This window comes from Dermacentor albipictus, chromosome 5 (assembly GCF_038994185.2).
Source record: "Dermacentor albipictus isolate Rhodes 1998 colony chromosome 5, USDA_Dalb.pri_finalv2, whole genome shotgun sequence".
Classification (NCBI taxonomy): domain Eukaryota; kingdom Metazoa; phylum Arthropoda; class Arachnida; order Ixodida; family Ixodidae; genus Dermacentor; species Dermacentor albipictus.
Genome location: NC_091825.1, coordinates 137883379 through 137911289, shown reverse-complemented (window position 1 = coordinate 137911289; position 27911 = coordinate 137883379). Strand labels below are relative to the sequence as shown.

The 27911-nt window shown below is 45.0% G+C and overlaps 1 protein-coding gene across 4 annotated transcripts; it reads right to left on the bottom strand.

Annotated features, from left to right (window-relative positions):
* Window positions 1-66: 66 nt before the first annotated feature.
* LOC135909306 (medium-chain acyl-CoA ligase ACSF2, mitochondrial-like) lies at window positions 67-27313 on the bottom strand. Of its 4 annotated transcripts, none has more exons than XM_070539735.1 (16): window positions 27128-27313; window positions 23288-23456; window positions 16757-16885; window positions 14928-14981; window positions 14236-14354; window positions 12979-13026; window positions 11228-11345; window positions 10818-10913; window positions 8682-8830; window positions 7558-7646; window positions 4822-4898; window positions 3320-3427; window positions 1439-1584; window positions 793-934; window positions 580-690; window positions 67-315 (listed from the first exon to the last, which is right to left on the bottom strand). In XM_070539735.1, the coding sequence occupies exons 2-16, from the start codon at window positions 23381-23383 to the stop codon at window positions 196-198; spliced, it is 1602 nt and encodes a 533-aa protein (XP_070395836.1). In that variant the 5' UTR covers window positions 23384-23456; window positions 27128-27313; the 3' UTR covers window positions 67-195. The 4 variants fall into 4 exon arrangements, with proteins under 4 accessions (XP_070395836.1, XP_065297317.2, XP_070395837.1 ...); XM_065441245.2 differs by lacking the exon at window positions 27128-27313 and adding an exon at window positions 25359-25565; XM_070539736.1 differs by lacking the exon at window positions 23288-23456.
* Window positions 27314-27911: the final 598 nt, after the last annotated feature.

The following is a 27911-nucleotide window of genomic DNA, read 5'->3' as shown; positions in this document are numbered from 1 at the left end:
ACGAAATTGCCGCATCCGCGATACGACGCTGCGTATGACGGCGATATATTACTACGAGTTCAACTATGCCGTTTTTGTTCCAACGTTTATTTTGACAGTGCGTGCATGTCTAAGTTCCCCACATGACCGGCTTGTTGTACTGCGTCCGTAATCCATTTAAAATAACATGAAGAAGCAGTGATCGACGTATAACGTTCAAAGTTTTAATGTCTTCCTACTTTGTTCCCGCATCTTGAACTTCTGAATTTTTCCAGATATCGTCTTCGGGAAAGAGTCAACAAACAGAACGTATTTCGGCGTCTTGAATCGGCTGATCTGTAAAATGAGAATAGAAATAAAGGAATATGTTGTTTGGTTAATTAAGAAGCATAATTTTTACAGTGCTGCAAGGAAATAAAAGTAGCCTGCCATGGATTTTCTAGAGCGCATAGTGCGTTGGAATAAGCAGCAACTAAAGCATTTCTCCTGGGTCCACATGACGTGCTAGTGTCAAAGCATATGCGCGCGCACGCACGCACGCACGCACGCACGCACGCACGCACGCATACACAAGCCAAATGAGTAGATTCAACCTAATACCTTTCCGTCGCAGAACATCTTAATATCTCTTTCGGTCAGGATCTTCCCTTCTTTCAAGCTAACCCAGGCGCAGATTTCTTCGCCGAACCTTTTGTCGGGTACGCCAACAACCTGTCAAAAACGCAATCGAAAAAAAAAAACGTTCTTGAGCGCACAAAAGCACAGTTAGTTCAAGGATTCTACGATTGCTGAAAATTCGTAAGGGCCCGTCACCTGAACCTCTTGAATGTCTGGATGCGTGTAGAGGAACTCCTCTATCTCGAGCGGGTAGATGTTCTCACCGCCACGGCAGATCATGTCACTGATTCGGCCACTGATGATCAGGTGGCCGTCTTCAGTCATGATCGCTTCGTCTCTGCACGAATTGATACGAAGGTTTCTGTGTGACACACGTCTTTATCTTTCACATACAGCTTAGTACATTAAAACGCATATGACATTGCGAGGTTGCCGTGCGACTGGCCTCTCGAGTCACTTTGCGCGTATTCGCGGGCTTCTTTCACGCTCGGAAAAATGCTTCTATGCAGCACGCATTTGGCAACAGAAAGCTGTATCGGGAGTTTCTCATGTGGCTCACCAATTTTCTCATTGACACTTTTCATCTAATTATGATATTTGAGAAGTTAATTAATTAATTAATTAATTAATTAAGACCGATTACGTAATGGGGGAGAATGCAAGAAATAATCTCGATATCTCCAAGCGACGGCAAACAACATTACCTTGGTTCTGTCTAGCTACGCGGCATTTGCATGTTTTTAAATCTTGGTGCATGATAGTTGGGACACCTTCTACAGCTTCTACGGTTGCACTACGCTTCAATAAAGCCGCCTTTGAAGTCTTCAGCCCGGTCACTTACCCGGTGTGATACCACTTGTCCCGCACCACATCATTGGTCATGTCGGGCTCGTTGTAGTACTCGAGGAAGACGAGATAGCCGCGTGCACACAGCTCTCCCGGCGTGCCAACAGGGACGACGTTGTTATCTCTGTCCACCACTTTCACCTGCACCGTGCACAAGAACACTGCATTTGTGCACTTAGAGGCAAGATCGGCAGTTTCGCTTCTACATATGAGCATTGCTTCTGACTTTCCTTCAGGTATTTCTAGCTCTTAATTTATAAGCGGGTGAAGCTTGGCATGTTTCACGCTTTTTTGTTTTGAGCAGAAAGAGACTTAATGGTTTCTTGAAAATAGTCATAGTTACGCCCGAAATCGAATACATTGATAGCGATACCAATCTATTAAACAACTATTAGAATTCGTAGTTCCATCGGCCGTATGAGTAGCAGTAAACGTTCGGTTATTAAATAAATTAGCAAGTACGGCGTCGCGCGCGCACAGACAAGCATGAGCAGATCCCACTCAACTGCCAATAGTCACTGCCGCAATGATGGCGTGACGAACGCCGGTCTCAGGGAGCGATTGCTTCGGACTTCCTCTCCCTTCAACGCGTGTCCGAAACTTAAGATTGCGCGACCTCCAACAGTAGGCGCTCGGGAAGACACTGCGCGTGGTGCAACCAGCCATCTACGGCTCGCCCAACTTTGCACCCACCGCAGATTACCTCAAGACACAGCGCAGGGTTCCCGTATGCGCTAAGCCGTGTGGAAAAGCATGTTCAGCCGCGGCCGGGGTAGAGCAGGAGACGCGCGGTCACCTCCGCCCTCCTCCCCCTGCCCTAGCACGTGTTCGATCACGTGACCTCCAACACTGGGCCCGCGGGTGAACGGCGCGCATCAAACCACGTGCTATTCTTCTCGGCTCACCCTCGCATGCTTTCCCACGCACCTACAGCAAACATTGCGCGAGGAGCGATCTTATCATACTTGGACTTTGTGCGGCACCTCATGGCCACGTCAACCTCACGAGGACGACAATAACTCGCCAGGAGTGTCCATATAGTTGCCATCTCAATAAAGACAAAGCTACTGTTCAACTTCGTTCGGTTTCTAAGCTTCGGCCTTGAATGATTCCTCGGCTTCTAAGTACGCGGCCTACAGTAACAGAGTTAATTGCCGCACCGGTGTATCACTTGTTTCATTTCGGCTTAATGGCAAATCCCTCATTGCCTGTCTTGGGAGTTATTTGTCTATGATATATTTACTTCGCCCGCATTTGTACGTTACAATGAATGATTTATTTATTTAGGATAAAGATTGCAACATTAAGAAGCTATCAAAGTACTTGAGAAATAACTGATACGGTGAAGTGAGAAAGAATATGTATGTATGTATGTATGTATGTATGTATGTATGTATGTATGTATGTATGTATGTATGTATGTATGTATGTATGTATGTATGTATGTATGTATGTATGTATGTATGTATGTATGTATGTATGTATGTATTTATGTATGTATGTATGTATGTATGTATGTATGTATGTATGTATGTATGTATGTATGTATGTATGTATGTATGTATGTATGTATGTATGTATGTATGTATGTATGTATGTATGTATGTATGTATGTATGTATGTATGTATGTATGTATGTATGTATGTATGTATGTATGTATGTATGTATGTATGTATGTATGTAACCTCAAGATAAGCTCATTCTGTCGAGAATGAGTTTACTGGAAACTATATTGAAGTAAGCCCAGCTACAAGCAGAGCTTACTACTCCAATTGGAGGAGAATATGCACAAATTTAAAAAAAAGTAGGTGACGCCGACTGTGGTGATAACAACATCGACAAAGACAGGTTGCCACGCCATATGTTAAACCTTACCTCAACGTTATCTAACGGCTTCCCGACTGTGTGAATCCACATTTGAAGTGGTTCGTCTGGATTGGAGACCGCAATGGCCGGGCTGCATTCTGTCGAGCCGTAAAGTATCTGCAATGATAAGCTGCGATTGAAGGGACGTTTCAAGCGACGGCATTATGTCGCTCTTATTTGCGTGGGTTTCATTCCCATTTATTTATCATTTATTTAATTCAATTAGTAAGTAAAAGTAATATCTCTTATGTTGTCCTTGGCGTCTTTGCTTGTTGGCTTCTTATGACATGATTAATAAAAATCGGGTCCCTCGGTTCCCTTTCCTCTCTTTATGTGCTGCAAGAACGCTGAAGCTAAAGAAACGTAATTCGAATAGGAAAATAGAGTTATCCCACCTGCAATCGCGATACCCCCTTAAAGAGGACGCTAAGGAGAAACAATAAATCCCAATTCGATGAAAACTCTATTTTCGTTAATTTATATATACAGGTTTATTATTAAACGATAAAATAAAGCTCTAAGATTCAATCTATGAATTTCGCAATGATATCCCAGCGCTGGTACGCCAGTGCGACGCTCCAAATTTCGAAATATTTTTCGTATTTGGGCCGTTGTCGCACCGTAAAAGGTATCAAAAGTTGCAAAATTCAGTGTTTGGCTTTTTTTTTTAGAATACAGTAAAGTCAAACCGCGATATAAAACGAACACAGATATAAGGAATTATTAAATGTTTCTTGCTCATATCAGCGTGTAACAAATACATGTTTATAACGAATGCCGGATTTAACAAATGTACTTTCGTGTCATATCCTCAACTTCGTTATAACGAGGCTAAATTGTTATGGCCTGTAGTTTTTATCCGATAAAATATTAACTAGCCATGATTAGGTAGCGTTAAAATTCATGAAGTCATTGCGAGCTGGTGTGCGTGAACTTGAAGCCAGCATCACCACCGGTCTCTCTCTGTTGCGTATCTTTTTTTTTTTTGCCTTACCGAGTCACCTCTCACGGTAATAATAGCGTTTTTGGCATTATAAACAAGACTACCAAGACGACTCAATTTTTTTTTACTCTTTAGTGTGTCTGTTATTTTCTTTCTCCGAACGTGCCTATCACATTCCTGTCAAAAAACGTCATGAACACGCGTGCATAAACCCACCAGGAAAGTACCTGGCACACATTGATAAAGAAAGTAAATATATAAAAAAAAGACAGCCTTCTTTTGTTGGGCAAACAGCACTGTACCCTGAAAGATGTAATATTATATACCATGGGTCCCAGGTAATGTTAGCCAAGGTATTAAAGAAAAAAAAGACACGGTGGAAGATTAAATTTTAGAAAACTTATTGTTCGTTTGTCACAAGTATGAAGATCGAACAGTAGGTGTTATAACCGTATCTCGCACCATGTCTTTTTGCTTCCGTCTTTTTCTTTTAACAGCTTCGCTAACGTTAGCTGGGACACCCTATATACCGAAGATGTAGACCGGTAAAGCATAAAGCACTACGTACGTGAATTCGTTTCGTATTCAGCCGCTCAATAGAATTCTTGATCACTTCCGGTGGGCAAGGGGCGCCACCAATAGCACCTGAAATGTAGCCGGTTAGTGCTATATGTATTACCCTTCCCCATCTTTCATCGCCCCCATCCCTCTCCCAAGTGTAGGGTAGCAAACCGGTTCAGCTAAACTGGTTAACCTTCCTGCCTTTCCTTCTCCACTTTTATGCGTTGCATATTGCAATCACTCAGTTCAGCCCTTGGGCGCGGCCGGGCAGCCACCATTGAGGGTATGAGCCATTGTTCATTGCTGCGCGTCTCATATGTGGGTCTATTCTCTTTTAAGTTTGCTATGTTTGTTATTAAGTTGCTTCTATTTTTATGCGTTGCATATTGCAATCACTCAGTTGAGCCCTTGGGCGCGGCCGGGCAGCCACCATTGACCTTTAGCGCAACCACGTGACGTGACGTCACGACAGCCGGAGGAAAAGCTGGGTCCCAACTCGCGCAATATGCAACGCATTCTTGGCTTAACCAAGCTAAGCCTGGCCATTTTTTCCTTTCTACCCTCAAATGTCATCGTCAGGTGGTGCTCTCGCTGTCGAAAACGTAGGGTGCCTCGATGTCCTCCTCGGGCGGGCGAGGAGGACATCGAGGCACCCTACGAAAACGAAGCAGGCGCCTCCAGTCGCAGTTATTCTCCATTGAGCACAGTAACTCCACACGACGAACCTGTTTAGCAACTTTCGTGTGCGTGCGTGCGCGCGCGAGTTAGGCCGCTGACCAACTTACCAAGTTGACCAATCTAGGCCGCTGACGGCCACGCTCTGATACAGCGTATGAAACTACTCTTCGATACGTTAGGTTCTTCAGAGCCTCAACTCCAGAATTACGAGTGATATAATTTGCGTTAGCAAGCGCAGGCAAGCTCGACCGCCGTCTCTATTTATGAAGCATGCCTTCTGCATGCAAATTGTGGCTGCCCGCGCGGCACGGGGAAATCGAAGGGGCACCAACTCTCGCTTTTAAATAACTAAGAAATGGCAGACTCAATAGCAGTTGACGTAATGTGAAGCATTCATGATTTGACGGGAACGTTTATTCAGACATAATGTACTGTAGTGTTTATATTTATATTAAGCAAACAGAATGTTTGTAATGTCAAGATGTCAGATTAAAAGCAATCTAAAACTTAGTGCCTCCAGTGCAGATATAGTGACAAATTTAAACAGCACTTGTCACCGGAATCGGCCCACTTAAACCGCGAAGTACCCCGCCCGGCCGCCTGTTTGCCAATAAGTGTCTGCACTCGGAAAAGAATGCTTGGGATTAAAATAGAAAAAAGAAACCCGGAAGACTTCAGCCTCCTGCGGCCCATGATAGCAGCTCGCATTATGAAACATCGTTTCAGCGCACAATTGAACACGGACGAGAAGAGAATAACAACACGAAGTGTGGTGGAGTGCTCGGCAACGATGTTTCATAACACCAATCACAACCAACTAGCCCAGCTGTCCACACTTGGCGATAGCAGCTCGATAGCTCTGAACTGTGCCTCTTTTCTGCCCGTCCCATCTCTCTTATCTTGCGCTATTTGATGATCACCACTCGCCACATTTAACCACTGTACTCTCAATAGTCTCCCTTGCCATGCGCCGCGAATGCAGTGATGAATGCTTACGAGCGGCATCCACTAAGAACAATTAAGGGCAAAGCGCCGCCACTATAACTCTTGTTTGGCTTGCTCACTCACAAGAAATGCGCACTCACTCTGAGCAACACGAGGCTGCACGTATTTTGCACGAGGCTGCACCTAGCTTTTGGGCGCGTGGAGGAGTGTTCACTGTGCCCAACGTGCCATAAAATCACTTTTGAACTTATTAAGGGAGACTGGTTTAGACGATCGCCTCTAGAAGCTGTGAGACGTGCAGTCAGTGTAAAATGTGTTTGCGCAATAACATTTTGTGACAAGATTACTTTTTGTATGGACAAGATTACTCTTACGTGTATTGAGTCTACAGTGCGCATCCGCACATTGGACAACGTGTATATAGCATCTCATTGTACCATAACATAATCACCCGCCACCTACCTTTCCCTGTATTTCCTACTTCCCCTTTCCCAAGTGAGGAGTAGCAGGCTAGAGACACGCTCTCCAGGCCGACCTCACCTCTTTTCTCTTCATTTAAATCTACTCCTCCTCCCTCCCTATAGTATAGCTTCCTGAAATGCGCTTTCTTCCTTAAGCACGTTCATTTAATTTACTAACTAACCACTCACTCACTCACTCACTCACTCACTCACTCACTCACTCACTCACTCACTCACTCACTCACTCACTCACTCACTCACTCACTCACTCACTCACTCACTCACTCACTCACTCGCTCGCTCGCTCGCTCACTCACTCACTCACTCACTCACTCACTCACTCACTCACTCACTCACTCACTCACTCACTCACTCACTCACTCACTCACTCACTCACTCATTCACTCATTGTCACTGAGACCGTAGGTATAAGCTGTTGTACACAGGTCAGGAGATCCGCCCAAATACTCTTCGTCTTAGCCTTGTCTGAAATTCTACCCGTGTTTGATGTCCAGGCCTTGCTCCGGTTTTTCATGTTTACGAAGGTTTTTCTTAAAACTCGTACGAAAACATTTGTACGCATGCTACTGAGTCGTATCTATAATGCACGATTTGTATTGTTGGTATTTACAGACGCGTGTCTAAGACACTTGTTTTACCTTTGCGGAGCGACGAAACGTCGTAATTTGCACCCAGATGCTTCATTAACTCGATGTACATAGTTGGAGTTCCGTATAGCACGGTGCACCTGCAGCAAGAAAAAAGAAAGCATGCAGAAACAATCGGCGATGATTGTCAATGCAAGCCAACAGCCAAACGCTTCTTGAAAGCCATTTGCCTTATTAATCAATCAATCAATTCATTAGTATTAGAAATGAATGATGCTCTTGAAGTCGTATATTTCTTGCAGTGATGACATTTAGGTAGCGTGTGTTGTTTCATTGTGTCATTCTGTCGGAAACAGAGCCGCTAACCAGTAGTTGTAGTTTAGGAGGCTATACATATTATAAGCCCACTCGTCGCATGTGTATTGTTTCAAGCGGCGTAAGCTCCGCCGGCGTGGAAGGCGACATGCCACGCTCTTGTTGCGCCAACGAAGCCCTTCCCCCGAACCGCCACTGACGGAGAGGGCGGCAAGTGAAGAGGGTGTCCGTCCTCCCCGAATACTCCACCACAGCTTCTAAACCTTCAGACGCCCCACAGCTCTCGTGCAAGAGCACGTGCGTTTCGAAGTACTGCAATATTGGCAATACGTCGGTCTACGTTGGCCCTGGTTTTAGTGCCACTTCGGTAGGAGGGTAAACTTTGTTAGTCCACGCTTAGCCGTGTAGCGCCCATATACGTTTACCGGCGTTGAAGACACTGGAGTTTGAGACTGAGAGTCCACCTCCCCATCCAGAGATTCAGAGAAGCACGGATGCAACAAAAGCTAGACGTTCTTGAGTGAAAAAATTATGGGGTTTTACGCGCCAAAAGCACTTTCTGATTATGAGGCACGCCGTAGTGGAGGTCTCCGGAGATTTCGACCACTTGGGGTTCTTTAACGTGCACCCAAATCTAAGTACACGGGTGTTTTCGCATTTCGCCCCCATCGGAATGCGGCCGCCGTGGCCGGGATTCGATCCCACGACCTCGTGCTCAGCAGCCCCAACACCATAGCCACTGAGCAACCACGGCGGGTGTGCTTGAGTTAGCAGCGGTCACGCTCACAGTAACTTTGTTTCTTGGGAAATTTTGTGCGCGACCGTTACACATAGAAATGCGAAGAATTTGAAACGGCCACCTGTGTTCCGTTATGGCCTGGAGGCTGGCGAAAGTGTTGAATCCGGGTGCCGGCATCACGATGGTGGCGCCGAACGCCGCAGCCGCCATGGTGCCGATGACGCAGCCGAAGCAATGTATTAAGGGAACGTTCAGACAGATGATCTCGTCCTCGAAAAAAAGAAGAAGAAAAAATGACAAGTGGTATAGCTTTAGCTCGGAAGCTACTGTCTACGTATAAATTGTTTTTCTCGACAAAACATTTCACCGAATTGAATGAGCTTTTTCGCATTTAGAAGAAAAGGTTAGAGCGTAGTGACTGTGAATCGAAATTTTTATTGAGGCAGTCAATCGTTTTATAAGAATCGTTCAAAATCGCACCATTAAAGAAGTAACAAACTTGGAGCACGCTAAATCTTCGCCTTTAAGAGTGGAACGCGAGAGCGTTCATCCAGCACATGTCTCCAACACCCTTCACTAAGTTAAAGACAACAAACCACTCTCTAGGTCCCCATAAATTACACACATAGCATCCGCGGCTACTAAGACAGACCTCAAACGTCAGCTGGAAAACAAGTTTGTGTTTGAGTTGCCGCGTAACAGAATTACCTTTTCTCATATATTAAAATTACAATTCGACGCTATCTTATCTGTAGATTATGTGTAAGTCATGCTTGACAAATTTTCCGGTGCATTTTACTTTGAGAAATTCAATTAGTTCAATAGCGCCTATGTGCCATGCGGAGAGCCTGCCTGGTTCGGGATGCATGATTCAGGATGATTTTTCTCTGACGGACACCACCGACGCCGATACCGACACCGGATTTTCTGCGACACCGGGCCCTTAACGCTGTCGCGTTAATAATTACATTAAAAGTTTACTGCTTTGTAACTCAGCAATGAAAAATCATAAAAAAATTATGCAAACTGCACTTAATAATGCATATGAAGGTGGACGAAACTGATATAAAAATTCACCGCTCTTAACAATGTAGCAATAATGTGTAAGTGGCACGTTTGAAAAACAGTTGTAAACAGTGTTGCAAGTTCAGGAAGCTGGAAATAAACTACCAAATTTGAATGCTTTAGATGCTTTAGCAGATGAAATCTACAGGATAGCGATATCTGCTTTTGGAGCACAGTTACGCATTTGTAAAATTTGTGCTTGTAATTTTTTTGAAGCTTTACTAATTTTCGCCAATGATAGCCAACAATTGCATGCCTTAAATCAACATTATGCTTCTTACATTCACTATACCTTAACTTTCTCTCTCAAATGCAGCAGGTTTCATTCAAATCATTCCAGGAGTTGTAACATACAAGAATGTCTGCGTTTTTACATGTATTTCAATAGGCTGCATCGAACTTGGCCTCGTGCTAAAGCTTCTTTTCAGGACTGTAACACTACAAGCTCTGAGAAACCATCTCAGAAACAGCATTGAAAATGCGGTTTGATGAGTGAATAAAACTAATACGAAGTGATACCCTGCAAGGATAAAGAAAGCAATATTTGGGTAATTGAGCTCAATTCATGATTTGATTAATTCAGCTCAATTTCAGAGAGAATTATCCACTGTGAAATCCAACGGGGAAATGACAGTAAAATATTGTAACTGTGCGAAAGCACATATTGACATGAAAAGTAATTGAAAAGTAAGAAAGACATTAGGATTACTGTATACCTTGTGCCGATTACTTTTCATCGCACGCGAAAAAAATTGTTACCATAAATAACGTAACTATGACAGAACACATCGACAAGTTTTACCTTGTAGGAAAATAGAAGATTTCTAGAAGAGCTATTCGGCTTAGTTGAAGCTTCGTAGGCTCGTACACTTCGAACATCATATCGAGATTCTAACAGTTATTGCATGTGCCACAACCTTGTCCAAATTATACAATAAATGGCAATCATTATCTCAGATTATCCTCTAGACTAGCTACCTATCTACACAATCTACCTTAGACTAACCATAACGAACACGTGTTACGAAGTGTCCATCCTCGAAAAGTTGAGAATTCCTTTTAAGAAGGCTTACTGGTGGTCACCTGCGCATTGACATCCGCGACTTTCGTATGACTGTTTTTGACTGTCATCACATCTTCTGTCGCTCCACGCTGACTGTCTTGATTGTGGTGCGTTTTCACTTTTGCTTACCTGCTCATCGAATCCCATCGCACGTCCCAACGAGTTGGAGTTGTTGACTATATTGAAGTGCGACAGTAAGGCAGCTTTAGGCTTCCCCGTGGTACCCTGAGAAATGGCATAAAACAGACAAAAACGCATTCAATAGTAATAAACCGTGACGGTAGCTCGGGGTCACCACTAGAACCGATTAAAGCAAGAATACCACTGCTTTCAGAAGAACAGAAGATCGTTCTTGCACCGCTAAGAATATGATACGGCTCAGTAGAGAATGATAAAGCTTTATTACTTTTAGTCTTAGTCACTGAATAACAACCAGAGTGATAAAAAAACTACAGTTGATAACTTAATATGGTGCGAAGGTGTACTTGCAAATAATGTATTCATAAAAACTGCTGTACTAAAAGAATTGACTTACTTACGGAAGTAAACTGCACGTTAACGGGTGCGTCGAAACGAATCTGGGATGCTATCCTATCAAGGGCAGCATAATCTTTCGTAGTTGTTCGCGCCAGGAGGTCGTCGTATGTTATTGTGCCCCTGCATAAAAATCACATGGCAATATCTTAGAAATTTAAGTGTCTTGGTTAATATTTAACGCAACAGAGAAAGAGTAACCTGCAACACGGTTGGACCGAAGCCACGATGTGTAAAGAGATTCGCGCGGTCAATTCACGCGCTCTCGGTGCATAATAGCTCGAAAAAAGTGTAAATTAGTGCTTATTATTACTCCGTAGTAGTTGACAAACGTACAAGTAGCGCAAGTACTGCACAATATACAAAGCGCTCTATTAAAGTGCCCTTGTGTTTTGTGTGCACTATAGTCCGCTAATATAAAATACCATCAAGCTTGAACTTAAACATATTCAAGTTACGTTTCTAATACGCCGGGCTATGTTTTACATTCTACGTTACTTATTGCCTTCATCACTGCTACGTTTTGTCAGGCACGCATGATTTGCTGATGCTTCAGGGTCCACCTCAAGAGAGCACTTTGTCCGTCCACGTCTCTTGTATGCTGTCCTTGATTGACTGAATAAACTTTCATTGTGTTTTTTTTTTTTGTACGCAGACTGCGAACATCAGCTAATAGCGTTTCTTTATATGAAAACTGCGTTATAGTGAAAACTATACATAATCTGTGCTATATTGTGATTAGAGTCATTCCAGCCCAAATGGTCCAGGGTTGCTTTCGACACCTTCAAGTTCAGACGGAAAAAAAAAATTGTGACGTATTTATGGCAGCGCGAATCCACGTATAGCTACTTATTTTTGTTTTAGAAAATTTGCATTGTTTTGGTGAAGCTCTAAAGATAGGCTTTATTCCTGTTCCCAGCTAAAAAAACGAAAGTCATATTTTTTTTTTTGCAAAACTAAATAATACAGCCATGGAGTTTCAAAGGTGTTTCTAGCATCTAAGGGGTCTCTCTAAGAAGAAAAGGAAATTGTGTTTAAAATAATTCGCTATTTCGGCATTTTATAGCTCGGAAAGAAATGCAACAGATGACTGTTTTCAAATTTTGTTTCGAAGATAGCGATAACAATGCAGAAAAAAAAATTATTGCATGCGCTACGCAAGCCCTATAAACAAGGATAGGTTATCGATAGGACATGCTGTAACTGGTGACGCAGCTTCGAACACTTGAATGTGGCGGTAACTACAGCACACCGGCCGAAGTTATAGAAAATTAGGGGGTTTCAAGTGCCAAAGCCAGTTTCTGATTATGATGCACCCCGTAGTGGAGAAGTCCGGAAATTTAGACCACCTGGGGTTCTTTAACGTGTACCTAAATCTAAGTACACGGGTGTTTTCGCGTTTCGCCCCCATCGAAATGCGGCCTCCGTGGCCGGGATTTGATCCCGCGACCTCGTGCTCAGCAGCCCAACACCATAGCCACTGAGCAACCATGGCGGGTAACGGCCGACGTTGTGCCACAACGCGGCCTTGCGGCCGGCTGCCTTTTCATTCGCCATAGCTAGCGCCCCTACCGCGTGCTGGCGTTACACGGACCACAAGATCACAGTAACACCATGCGCATTTAATACGATGAAGCTTAAAAGAAAAAACCTGTCGGAAATCACCCGACGCAGAGGTCTTCAAGGTGCGTGGGCTTACAATGACGCGCAATTAGTGACGTAAAGTGGAAGATCGTAAGTAATGCATCATACTTACGGTTTCGCTTCACCTCCAAGCAAGATAACGTGTTTCAAGCGCGCCAGCCTGAAAAAAAAAAAGAAAATAAGAAGGAAAGAAAAAAAGCAGTAATAATATTATAGAAAACATATTGGTTACTACGCATCAGAACATTCGGGAAGGGAAGGGACATACATGTACAGTTCGCTCACCGTGCAATAGCACTATTGACCATTCCCTCCTTTCATCCTGGGCCAATTAGGTAAGATAACTTAATAAAAACTGAAAGTTTCAGCCCTCCTGCACGCATGGCTTGCTACCTCGTTTGCACGGCATGCAACGACCATTAATATCTTCAGTCCCTCGGCGCCTTTTCTTTTTTCTTTACGACAAAAATAACGAGGAGACGATTACTTTCCCACTTACATAAAGATGCTGCCTTCAGCATTTGACAGCGGAAGTCGAACAAGAAAATGCATCTTTGGTAACATACCAGTCTGCATTAAGAACCGACTTGAACCTGCCGCGATGACTTAGTATTTATGGTGTTGCGCTACTAAGCACGAGGTCGCGGGATGAAATCCTGACCGTGGCGGCCACGTTTTGATGGGGACGAAATGGAAAAACGCCCCTGTGCTGTGCATTGGGCACACGTTAAAGATCCCCTGGTGGAGAACCAGTGGCCTCGGTAGCGCTCAGTCTGTTCTTATCGCATGCTCGCAACCAGAGTTTGCTGGCCGTCAGCTTTGACGTCATCAAACTCGCAGTACCTTTGATGCTGTCTTTTTTTGTGTTACATGGCAAAACTTCTCTTTTTCAAAGTGAATACCTGTGAGCTGTTTGTGAAATACTTGTGAACACTATAGCATGCTGTTTTCTACAGCCTGTATACGTCAGACTATGCGGAATCTCATAGGTATTTTTTCTGTCCCTCTTTTTCTTTCTAATTTTAAATCGCATTTGGATTCCCCACGTTTTGTATTCTGGATATTGTCAAATCTCGTCAAACAGTAAATTCTGCAATGGCGGCGTTTTGCTCCAATCAAAGAGGCCGTAGTAGCCCCGTGAACCAATCAGAGCTGACGAGATGGTGACTTCGACAATATGGCAGAATTTTTTATGTCCAGAGTAGCACACCCTGCTTGCCCGCGCCGTACCGGCAGATGGTGAGTTGGAGTCGTGATTACGTGCGCTTGCTCTAAACGCTGGTGCGAGAGTAAAAAAAAAAAAATCTGATCTACATAAGGATCTACAAATACAAAGAAAGCTTTGGCTGCAACGTCCATTTGGCTTTACCTCGCACACTTGAGTTCACCTGGCTTGCATCGCTCCAGTTCAGGCGCAATCTGCAGCATCATCGTGTAGTATTCCTGGCGGGCGAACTTGTTCGAGAGGATCAGTGCTTCGCAGTCCACCTGCACAGTGCTTAGTTAGCCTAAAACGCTCATGTGCTCTGTTTTACGCGCACACACACAAAAAAATAAGTGATAAAATTGATCAGGATCAATCAATCAATCAATCAATCAATCAATCAATCAATCAAGAAGGAAGAAATGGAGACGGGATCGATACACGTCGTAGTGCTTCGATCACATTATTTATTTTAGCCTATTGCGTATGGTCCGTTTTGCGTTTACCGTGTATACCCAAGTGCGGGTTCTCAACTTTAAAAACCCGCGCCTACTTACGGTTTGGCAAATGGTGTCATTGTCAGAGTCATTGGTCATTACGTTTTCATATGCTTAGTGGCTTGTGCACAAATTAACGAATGAAAAGGTTTAACTATTCCCGAGTCATTTTTATTCCGAGCAAGCTCCTCACTTGTAATTTCTGCATTTTCTCAGCAACGTTCTAAAAATTTCCAGTACGCGTAGTGACGGTACGTTCGTTACATGCACACTTGCAGAGACCGAGTGGTCAGAGATCAAGTGGTCATAACGTACAGCGTCAGAATTTCACGCCATGGGAGACACAAAATAAAAACTCACAAGCTTTAGGCAGTGCTCCAGCTCCGGCACCTGATACCAAGTGTTGACGTTTACCTGCATGAACAGTACAGTATGACAGAGCGTGCTTACGGGTGTACAAACAATTATTTTTTTGGTTACAAATGAATGGGTTCTATCGTTACCGCTGCGTTAGTCCGTCACACCGTTTTCCGCAAGTATACGTTCTTCGCGGGGATGGCGTTCAAAGGGCGCTCTCGCCTTGCGTAATGTCTCTTCTGCAACGGTCATCATAACTTTTTTTTTTATTTGGTCTCCGGAAATGCGGTCGTTGCAGTGTGGCGAAAACCAGCGCCGACGTATCGTTTGTTCATATTCCAAACCCGCTTGCTGTAACTGAGTGGCTGTGGCACTTTGTACCAGTGAGAACGAGGCCGCAGCTTCGATCCCCGGTCGGGGGGGCATTCCGATGGAGGAGTGCCAACGCGATCGTGTGTTCCCCATGTTCTCCATGTTCCCCATGAACTTACAGAAAAAATAAGTAGAATAGAGTGGAATATGTTGCTGGGCGAGTTGGTTAAAAAAAAAGCCACAGGCCTACGCGGAACACCCAGCACAGTCACAGCTTCAGCTGGATCAGCGGCTCCATACGAGCTCCATTTTCGGCAGAACACGCTAGAGGTTCTTCGCGGCGAAGTCTCTTCGCGTCGTTTTCACGAGAAGGATCTGAACTGTCCACCCGGTGTCGACGGTGAACTTCGGCTTGTGCTGCTCCCTGCACAGCGGTCTGCGGAGCCCGGCGTTGCCTGGCATACGCGTGCAGCCGCACGCGTACCTCTCTACGATTCGCTTCTTCAGGCGTGTTTGTACCTTGAGAGGAGGCACCATAAAGTGTACCTAAGGGTGATGGAAGATATCCAGGCTACGCGGCGCACATATCGCATCCCTTGATCCGTCACACGATACGATGCTGTTGTTGATGACGATGATAATGATGACGATTTATCGGTAACCCTTTGAAACGGGGCCGGGACTAATAGTCACTTGCTCGAGTTAACCAGGTCGTACAACACGCAACATGCAACTGTTACGTGCAACTGCTACATGTCGCGGCATCTGGTGAAATACGACGCAAAACTTTGCACGTATACAGGGTAGCCAGCCGGTCTGAGAACTGGCTAACCTACCTGTATTTCCATCTATTTCTCCTCCTCCCCCTCCTTGCACGTATCGACCTACGCGGCGCGCATGTCACGTTGCATGACAAGTGACATGACTCGATGCTGATGATGCTGCAGTTGATGATGATGATCCGTTGACATCCGTTGACAGTCACCTAACCTGCTTGATTTAATCAGGTGTAACATTTATTCAGGTGTGACAAGAGCTTGTGAAATGCTTGTGTTCACTATAGAAGAGTGTTGTCCACAGCCTATGCGTGAAATTATGAGAAATGTGATAAATCAAATATTTTGTGCATTTTTTTTAAATTGCAGTTTCCATCGTCACGTTTGTGTGCGAACTACTGAATAGTTGAAATATTTCACTTGAGCTATCATCATTAGTCATTCATTTAACAATATAGCGTTGGTGAGAATCCGGCCACATACTGTACTTGGCCATATTTCCAAGGTGCAATAAATAAATACATAAACAAATAAGCGATGAATAAAGGGATACAAAACGCAAGTTGCGTTTAAGTGGTTCGTGATCTAATAAACGTGACTCGCAAAGTCCCCGAGATCGACCACTCGATGCGACGGGCCATAAGAATTGAACGCTATCGAGCCAAAAGAACCATTGCCGTGTTGCTATACCGGCGTCACGTATACGAAATTTGTCTTTCCATCGCGGATCATTACGCGACTCACAAGGACGAGGCCAGCCTTGGCCGTTGCGAACTGCACGACAGGCCACTCGTATATGTTAGACGCTACGAGGCCAATCATGGATCCCAGTGGTAGCCCGAGAGAAACCAGGGCGGCAGCCAGGTGATCGATCTGAAAAAAAAAAATAAAATAAAATGACAAACGTGGATCACGTTCTTTTCTTTCTAATGTTTTTTGTTGTTGTTGTTGTTTTTTGAACTAGTTTAATCATTTATCCTCCCATAAATCACTCTGCCTCATTCTGCGTACGGCATAACAATTGAAGTAAACCGCAAAAGACTTCCCAACATGGGTAAAATATACGATAACGTTTTGGTGCAGGAGGTGGAACGGTCGAGACCATCAAAGAAACCGTTTTGCGCTGCAATAAAGCCAGAACTAAAAGGCTGTGCACCTATTGACTATTTCAGTGCGTCTTCAAAGCATTTCTGCAATCATCTCGTCGCATATATATATCGTGACCGTCTTGAGGATCGATCAGACGCGCGCTGCACTGCTAATACGTACCAGACGTCCGCTACAGCGTGCCTGCGAGATGCGCTCGTATATGAAATACCATTAAAGAACCGATCAAGGGATATGGACGCGGCTGTCCGGCTGTTTTCTTATAGCGGGGCGATTTCAGGCGTATAAAGTGTGCGTGACAAAAAAAAAGGGGGGGGGGGGACGACTCCTTTCTTGGGCGGTGCTCCCTTTTTTTGTCCTGCCTCTTCTCGACTACACGGGATTTCGTCAAATCTTGTATTTCATAAAGTGTACATGTGCCCATGCACCTGGATGGGCAGACGGCTGCCATTTCAAGCTCACACGTTCCGCTCGGCCATGTGAAGCCAGGCGATGCTTTCCGCGCGAGTCTGTAGGACGGATTTAGGTGGATCTGTAACTCTTTTCTCTCGTTGCCGCTAGATATGTGCTCATTTTCTGGGCTATTACGTTTTAACATTTTATTTCAGGACGTAGTATTGGCAACGCACACTGTGATGCATAAAATTATAGCCCGATGAGTGGTGTTTTTAACAAGCGTGCGACAGTAATAATTGCTCAGACAAATTTGTGCGAATTCTCATGTGTAACTCAAAAATGCACCTCAAGAAACACGAACGAAAGGAATAATTCGATATTTTTTACTATAAGTACTGAGAGTAAAGAAAAGCTTGAATATACAAAATATGCAGCTGGTTCCTAGTTCCCAACTTCTGTGAGTCAGATCGAGGAAAAAAATTATGACGATACGTTGGTGTCGATACTATAGCCGTAGAGATGTGCACGCTGTGAGAGAAAGCAGGAACTTCGCAAATGTGAAAACGGGTAAGTTCCTATTGTACACGGAGCATTTGTTTTTTTACAGATTACAGGAGGCACCTGGTTTCTTTCTTACTGCATTCTTTAGTCTTGCGAAGAAATTGTTGTCAGGTCAGGGAACATGTATAAGCCTCTTCGTACTTGATTATTGCGTTCGATCAGCTTTTCTGTGCAAGCCATGTGGTCTACTGTTCGTTCAGCTGGCGATGGGGCCTCCACAGTGCTGTACAGGCAAGTGATTCGACAAGAATTGAAAAAAAGAAGCGTGAGGAAACTCGCGTGGAAAGCCACTTCACAAGTACCAAGAAAGAGGATTTTACCATCGCGTCGCGCGGCACAACGACTGTGTCGCACGACACCCTGAGGTGTCGAAACACTCCATGATGAATTTATACCCTGTCACTGAAGCACTTTTGAGCGCTGTCGAGACTAGTCCGAATCGGGTACTTCTACACGGGCACTTTCGACCACAATCCTGAGCGATCCAGATGCAGTAATCGCGATCGTAGGTCGTCGTCTGCACCGTAGTGCTGAGCGAGTCCAACCAACCTGATCCGGATTTCTGGACGGTGCAATAGCTACCATTATTGATCGCGGCTGAAAAACTTGATCCATATCGGGCTTGATCACTCTCGGGCTTGATCGCAATCAAAAGTGCCCGCGTTGCACCGATATTAAAGAACGATGGAGAGCCAAAGCGAATCCAACTATAGTCGGGTACAACATAAGAAGACAGGAGAGATGGCCCAGATGACCGAAGTGCGGCAGCCGATTGCCCCCGCGACAAAAAAAAAAAGAGCCCCGCTGACGCGATACGGCCCAGTTCGCAACGTGGGCTGCCATGTTTTCCGTCCGAGGGTTTACCGTCCATCCGGCTCATGACGACAGTCTAGACTGCGCGGCCATTGGTGGAGGCTCGAGTGCATCCGCCTCTGAGGAGCAAATGACGCTGCCTGGGAGCCATATACAGGGACAGCAATTCAAACTATCGCTGCCCTCCTCTCGCAACACAACTCGCGGAGTCAAGATGTCACGCAGTATGGTCTGCATTTTTTAAATAAATGGGCTACCTAACCATACGCCTGCACTAAAGCGCTTAACTGCTGCAACTTGCTGCTTCAGAAATGTTACCGGTCAAGCGCACGCTGTCAAACAAACACGAGAAAGCGCAATGTGTGTCGTACGCGGTAATCGGAAAGCGTCACTCAAAGCCCGCTGAAGTATAGAGCTGCAACTATATTCTCGTCTTCCCGATCAAACTGTCATGACTGAGCCACGAGGCGAAGTAAAAACTCCGCCGTGAATAATAGCAAGCATTAAGGAAAACTGCAAGCTTTCGCATGACTTCTTGCCTAATTCTGCGGATAGCACTTATTGATGCTTGCGTATACGTTCCTTTTCTTACCATTTACCCGGGAAGCTGTAGAACTTGACAGGCGGCTGCAGGTCCCGCGAGTTTTTGTCACTGGTGTGGGCATGTTCCCCGCGCAACAGTTCCAGGCATATTGGCTACCCGACCGCCCAGCCATCGCGAAACAACGGAGACGCAAAGAGCAATCTTGCGCAGTTTGTGACTGTCGCGCTGTCTGCGCTGTCTGCGACGAATTATGTTCCACTGTCGATAAATGTCTAAAATTTACATAATTTTATGCCAAGGTGCTGGAGGCTCCGTAGAAACCAAGTCAAGGTGGGACGAGAATGATTGGGCATTTTATAAAAAGCTACCATAATTACATGATAACTAGATATTCATTTATTGTGCAGTCAGTAATGATACGTCTCTTCATTAACAATATTGAATCAACCGTTCGAATTACATGCACAGGTTAATTATTTGGCACAAGCATTGCAACAAGAAAAAAACATCTTTCGAAATTACTACAGAAACGCCCCACTTCACACGTCCCGTCAAACACGGCAGTGCCTTCACTAAAGCAGTCGTCTAAAGCGACAAATTTCTCGCAGAAGTGAAGTGGGTGTACTTTATGAAAGCAGAATGTTCGATTTACTCAGCGCTTAACATTCGTTGTCTATTCCTTGCAACCACAACACAGTAACGGCAAAAATAGTCACGTCCAGAAACGTGCACGCCGTGACTGAAGGGAATATACGCGACAGACGATGCTGTGACAAACCACAGACGGGCGTTTTCAGAGCTGAAGCACTCGCACAGTCGCTCATACTCGTTAACCTACGTGGCTCAGCCGAAGCTGAACAGCAGAAACGCTTCACTGCTTACAGCTGCGGTAAGGGCCGGATACGCGTATGATAACTTCCTGAAGCTATTGATGAGTAACCGACGCAATTATCTGACGTATAGACGCAGGGCACATGGCACGCGGCAATATAGTGAGCCGTCTCGTACGAGCGTTTCGTATCACACCGGCACGATTATTTGAGCCACGTTGCAGCTTTGTATGCGAGTGCGAAAGATGGCGCTCGTACGAAACATCACAGTTTGTCAACTATGTAGGCGGCGTTTCACGTCCCGAATGTCCACAATTCGCTTTCATTATTTGTGTTTGTGTGCGCTGTATATCATGTGTCATGCTCTTTCTTTTTTTTTTTCGTTTCCTGTGGCGAATGAAGTTCGTTTTATGCTGCCCTATCTCCTCGTTTGCATTATTTCATATGCGTATGTTCGTCATCTGTGCGTCTGCACATATGAGACTGCAGCGCGGCCTCGGTCTATGTGTTTCGAACTCTGCATACTAGTGTATATGTAGAGACTCAGTGTGCTGCAACTTGCCCTAAACCTTTATATCTATATGTTCGCGTTTTTACAAGGCCGTGTGCTCTAGATCTCTTGACCCTATGACGTTGTTTTTTACAATACTTTCAAAATAAATATTGTTGGTATTATGCGAAAATCGGTAGCCATCGCCATTATAAGCGCATATTTTTTTTCCTTTTATTTCCAATAAAAAAAATTTTCAGGCGGTCCAAATTATTCTCGAACTCTTCACTACGTACGGCGTCCCCCACAATCCATTGTGCTGTTTCGAGAGATCAAACACCACAACGTTTTTTTTTTAAAATAACATCTTTCCTTTTTTATGCTTTGAGTCGTCATTTGCATGCACCTTTGGAGCGCAGCTACGGAGGATGCTCGCTTACAGGCACCCAGAATGAGCGAACTGAGTTCTAACAGACTCGATTGCAAGCGCGTTTTGAAACTAGTGTCGCGATATGTATTCATCTGACAGTCTGCGTATGGAACGGACGCCGAGTAGTAGTACTCGCTTGGGGCGACGCGAGCCTTTCCCCTTTGACAATTTGTTTCTTTACTGAATATCATAAATGTACAGTCAACAGCAAAAGTTTACGAGATGCGGTTTCCCCTTCAAATGTGAATTCCTGCACCGTTAAGGCATGATACTTCGTATTTAATGAACCACTGTGTAGGTGGCGAAGGCTACTACATGCCGGAACACTTAATTCTGGGCAGTGCGACCACGCTTCGCGAGGGTTCAGCTTCGTGGCAGATCCTGCGTCCCGTAAACTTTTGCGGTTGACTGTACATACCTCAAAACCTATTTCTCTGTGTGTTTTTTTTTTCGATTAACGTAGAGCAACAAATTTTTTGTTAATTATCTTTTGAGGGTGTATGACTTTGCGTCTGTATGGCCGTCACGAAATAACAGGTGCAGCGAAAAAGCACGTAAAGTCATTTTCACTTGTCTGTCTGGCTGCAACACATGGCTACAAAGACAAAAATGAAAATGGAGGCAGCTGGCGTTGTTTAATAAGCTCGAGCAATCCAGAACAGGCGAAAGACAGCGCAATCACGGCTCGTGGTTCCGTCTATAAAGTCCAAATTACCGTAACGTTCACCTTTTAGCAGCTCCGTTTAATGCTAGAGCCGTTGTTTTATGACTGTTGTATATCGAAATTCATGCTGTGGATGTTATACGGATTAAAATACGATACTTTAAAAATATTTTTTTGAGCTTTAAAGTTCTTGGTTCCACGTTCTGAAACTGCTGTATTGTGTATGGCTATGGATTGTTCTTAATACGGCTTAGCTAAGCTTCTTGTTATGATAGAAAAATGGTCTTCCATTTACCGAGGCTACGTGCGCAGCTTATACAAAAGATGCCCTAAATATAACGACATCCTAAATATATAATAACATTGGGATATGTAAGTTCGTTCCTCTTCCTTTCTTCCAAAAAAGAGTTAGCATAAAATACTAAGTCAATGTCCCTTTGGCATGCAGGTGTAAGAGTAAAAATTTGTTTCTAGGGTTGCAGAGTTGATGGAATTATAGCATAGGAACAGGTGGCAATTAAGATTCCGCGTGCAGTACTTTCATTGAACATACGAAATATTTTTTTTCTCTTGATCTTGTCATCTTCTTTGCGATCATTTCTAGTCATCTTTTCTGCCGAGGTTATCGTTCGTTTCCCGTAATCTTATCGGAGCAAGAGTATTGGTCTCGTCATAGATTCGAGCGGGCGCCCTGCCAGTCGCTTCTCCAACAAACGTTCTCTTGGTTCCGGATAAATGAAAAACTGATTGTCTGCGGGAACTGACAACACCGGAGGACGAGATTAGGATCACAATCTTCAAACACACTTGAATGAACTGAAAGTTATGCAGCCCGGTTTGCTTATTCTGAATATTCTGACGTCATGTCAGCGTTCTGAAACTTAATCCTTCTGATCTAGAATGGCGAAGACATATCTCTAGACTGTAGCTTTTTCACAAACGCTGTCACTCGCAAGTGAGAATTCCAGCTACAGTGCCAGTTCATCGCCTGGCCGTCCGCCATTACACCACGGTGAAGCCGTGTACCCTATACCCGGATGCAGACAACTGCCCACCAACGCTAAACCTTCTAAATTTAAATCTGAGTGACAACGGTCACTCGAGCCAACGCAGTTCTACGCCGGACACCACTGCGACCTGCGTCATTTCAAAGTTGTCCCCGAGTGACTATTTCACCAAATTCACCCCATCCCTCATGCGCATCTCTCTTGCTATGTCATCATCATCCCTCATCACATCTTTATGTCCCCGTTCCCCCTCCCCCTGTGCAGAGTAGCAGGCTAGAGCACCTTAGCTCAGGCCGACCTCTCTGCCTTCTTTCAATTAAATTATCTCTCTCTCTCATCTCCGGGGCCTTGAGGCAAAATAAGTAAATAAATAAATAAATAAATAAATAAATAAATACTGCATTTGAAAGCTTCTGTAAGCATGTTCACCTACGTCGCGCTTGAACTGCACGTAAGTTTTGGAGATCCCTTGGTGACAGGACACTATGGCCACGTTGTCTCCCTTGGTGTCGGCAGCCCTGTCGATCATCTGGCCCGCAGTCAGAGGCAGCAGCGGAGCACCGCCCGCACCGTGGTAGTAGCTGAGGCGAGACGCCTCCCGCCTGACGGTATAGACGGTGTCATTTAGCTTCCAGGCATCATTAAGGCGCATACAAAAATGACCAGATTACTTACCACCTTAATCTAAACAAAGAATACCACTGGGCTCCAGAGTCATTAGGGGAGGGCGCTGTACAGCAAGGCCCTAAACTGGTCAAATTTGGGATCACCACATTTTTGGCGATGCGTTTAGAAGAATGAACTAATGGGATCAGAAGGCGATACCAGACCCTCGGCGCACATTATTAAACTATCGTAGGAAAATGCTGCGCTAACTTGGAAGAAAAGTACATCACGCAAGAAGGCACTCGTACCATGTGTCTCGTTGCGCGGTGTGCCTTTTTTTTTCATTCTTGCAGTAAATACCAGCTGTGATAATAACGAACCAACTAGTATCACGAGACCTACCACTGAAGCACCGTGTTACGTTTCATTGGATGAGTATCGCTACGACGTCACCTAATGGCCGGTTGAACGGCTTGAACTCGCATGCTCCACGAATATATGTGTCCCAGCCAATGTTAGCCACGCTGTTCAAGATCAAAAACAACGAAATCAAAAAGGATTGAAAAAGCATGGCGCAAGATACGATTTTAAGACCTACGATGCTCGGTCATCAAAACTATGACGACTGAGCGCCGTAGGTCTTATAATTGTGTCATACATCGTGTTCTTTGAATATCTCTCTTCATTGAATAGCTTGGCTACGTTAGCTGGGGCACACGGTATAGTTTCAGACACCTAAATATGATCAGTGGACGACAGTAGCGGTAGTGCACTCTTACAAAGCACTTTCATTATTAATGCAGTTCATTTTTGCGTGTGGAGTGCGCTGCGATTCATAATCTTCAATCTCTGAATGGACGGCTAGTTGCTCTGTCACAGCCTTTTTTTTTTTTGGCTCTGCAGCAATTTGGACTCAGGCCGAGTTCGCCAGTGAGCCTAGATGGAGCTTCTCTGCACAGAAACCGAGTTGTTCTTAAATTATAAGTGCTTCTGAACTTCTCGCTTTAGCCGAGTCAGTTGTAAATTTGTTCAATCGCCTGTTTCGGTGTTTTGTCGTTCTTAACTGTCACTCTCTTTATCTTAAGAAAAGAACAATCATTATGAAGCACATTAACACATCCACCCGTATTTTTACGTGATGAAATCCTTGTGACCCTGGCTCGGATTCGGATGTTAGATTATGGTCAAAAGCAAGGTGGCCTATCCAAAGGTTATCATTGCTTAGCACATTGTGTTGTACTATAATATAAGCAATGATAGAAAGCTGGTCTTGAAGATTTATTTTAGGCGTTCTTGATAGCCACCTCTTAAATGTGAAGGAAAGTGTATAGCAGAAAATGTACATTTAATTCAAACGCAGAAGATTATTGTGTACATTTCTTGAATCGGATAATTCGTTCGTTCGGGGCTGTATTTTCGGCCTTTAGAAAGCCATACGCTTTACGGCCTGTAATTATTTTGTAACCCTGCCGAGCTTCTAACCCCATAGAGTAATGCAACGAAAGAGGCAGGCGTAGAGTAAACTTGCAGTAACTCCGCACGAAGCTATGTCACGCCGAACTTGGCAGTAAAGTAGACATTAAGTGACGTCTTCGTGCTGACGTTCGTTGTCGAGCAAACGTCTCTTGATCCAATTTCGTCTCGGCCGCTGGAAGTCGTGTGGCGTGATCTTAACTCCACTGGACACTAATGCCAGAAATCGCAAGGAGCATTGCATTTACTGTGCACCACGAAAGAAAAAAAAAGTCACAGCATTCACGTGACGCCTCGCTATGAAAAGACCGCTTTTGACCAGCCGCCGTCTGCAGACTACGAGTCGCTCAGACGTGACTTTGCAACTTGACGCCGAAGCAACTGACCACCGTTTTCGAAAGCGACGTAGATAAAGGAAATCTCACCGCAACACATGACGAATCCCTATCAGGTTACGCGGCCTCCGCGGCTCCACGGCGAGCGAGAACGTTCCCGCAGCCCGCCGGCAACACCGTCGAAGCATCGCGATGTCTGTGGCCGCCCACACAGAGCTCGATGATATTCGATAAGCTCGGCGGCAACCGCTACAGCGTTGCAAGTGCAGTGCCCCGAAACTGAGAACTTCCCTCGACGCGTGCAGGTTTGAGCGAGGGCAGGACTGTTCTGGAAAGCCGCACAGCGAGCCGAACGTGCGCCGAGGGCAACAGCTGTCCTCGTTGATGCGACGTTCCTCTTTTGTTCTTCTTGCCAAATTCTGACGATACCGAATAGCGCTGTCCGCAGGCGTGTTGGCCGGCGTGTCACTAAGCTTCCATCGAATGGCAGTTGGCTTTTCGAAATGATGCGCGCTAAGAGTGCCGGCGGCGCTGTGGAATTTCCTACAAAAATCGCTAAAAAGAAATCTGGTGCCGGTGTTCGCGGAGGTCGCAAGTGCGGCGGTTCATGCAGCCAGCAATGGAAGGATAGGCGGTGCACGGAATTTCCTAAGCTTCGTGCTTCCGGGGCTTCAAACGGCTTTGCGACTTTGGAAAATTTCTCATCTTCAATAACATCACCCATTCCATTATAAATTCACCAATTCGCAATGTGTATACATGTGCGCAAATACTTTATTGTCTTGTGTTGAGAAAACTGATTGGTTGGAAATTGAGAGTAAAATGAAAAGCGGGAGGGGGGGGAGAGGGGGATGAAGAAAACGCCACAAGAACGCCTGAAGACATAAGTGCGAATATTACACAGATCCATGCACTATACTATTACCATCGTTCTCCTGGTAGCTGCGAATACACCTGGCAGCAATGCTTTCATAGAATCCTATACGTTCTAAACATGGCGGTTCATCGGCAGTTCATGAGGCTTAGCGCCATCTGTGTGACTAGGGAACACATACGGTGGAACAGAAAACTAAGTGACGCTGTATCCGCTAAGAGAAGAAAAAAAAATGGTGACGTCGTTTTAGTGGTTAAAGGCGCGAACACACACACACACACACACACACACACACACACACACACACACACACACACACACACACACACACACACACACACACACACACACACACACACGCACGCACGCACGCACGCACACACACACACACACACACACACACACACACACACACACACACACACAAACACACACACACACACACACACCCCGCCGTGGTTGCTCAGTGGCTATGGTGTTGGGGCTGCTGAGGACGAGGTCGCGGGATCGAATCCCAGCCGCGGCGGCCGCATTTCGATGGGGGCGAAATGCGAAAATGTCCGTGTACTTAGATTTAGGCGCACGTTACAGAACCCCAGGTGTTCGAAATTTCCGGAGTTCTCCACTACGGCATGCCTCATAATCGGAAAGTGCTTTTGGCACGTTAAACCCCATAATATATATATATATATATATATATATATATATATATATATATATATATATATATATATATATTCCTGCCATTGGGGCGGTATTTGCAGAGGTCCTGCAATTCGGCGCGATGACCGTTTTCAGTTTTAAGCGAACAAGGCGACGCAACGAAACGCCAGCCGTACGTGTGTCACAATCACACGCATGCACGGATTTCTTTGCGGGCCGAAGAAGACCATCGGTGTTGAGTGCTGGTCACATCGTCGCCAACCCCGTCGGCCAGCGGAGCGGTACGGAGGCAAGTTAACATGATATGGCGGTTGTAACTGACCTTTCACTGTTGACTGTACACTGTTCCACGAGGAAGCAGACCTTGCAAGCGCGACACCAGGACACCTCAGGCAAATTTTGACGAGCAAATCAGCACTACATGTGAAGGGGTGGTATAGCAACGTATGAACTTTGCCAGCGCGCCTTTCTGCATACCGAACGAACTGCATTGCCTTGCATTTCAACTGCTAGCGGCGTGAACACCCCCTTTAGCGGGCACTGAAAAGGAGGTATTCATTCTTAAATAGAAAGTGAAATAATCAATTTCTTTCCTCGCCACACCTACATAAAGTTCAATAGTTTTATTTTCCTTGAATAAATTCAAGCTGTCTCTTGTTTTTAATGAAGAAACAAAAGGGTTTTCTTTAATTAACAGTCTTTGTTCCCTCCTCACTCAGTCACGATTTAATCGCTGCTTCTGTAACCGCCCGTGCTAGTGCCGGTGACAATTGGCTTTGCACAGCTTTTGGCCCGAAGATTCGCGACCCATTCTAATCGACCTTAGCAGCTGCACAATCACAGCGTCACTTTCCTCCAGTATATGTATATTGTCAGAAACAGTGGTGGTGGCACCACCAAGGCTTGCGTAAGCCCTCCCGAGAGCACGTTTAGAACAGCTTCCACCCGCCGTATCATATAGCTTAAAGGCTATGGCGTTACGCCATACATTTATAGCGCTGCTGAGCTCGAGGTCGCGCGATACCGGCAACGGCGGCAACATTTCGATGCGCGCAAAATGAAAAAGCGCTCACGTGTTTTCACCTCGCGTGGTCGAATTAATCTGC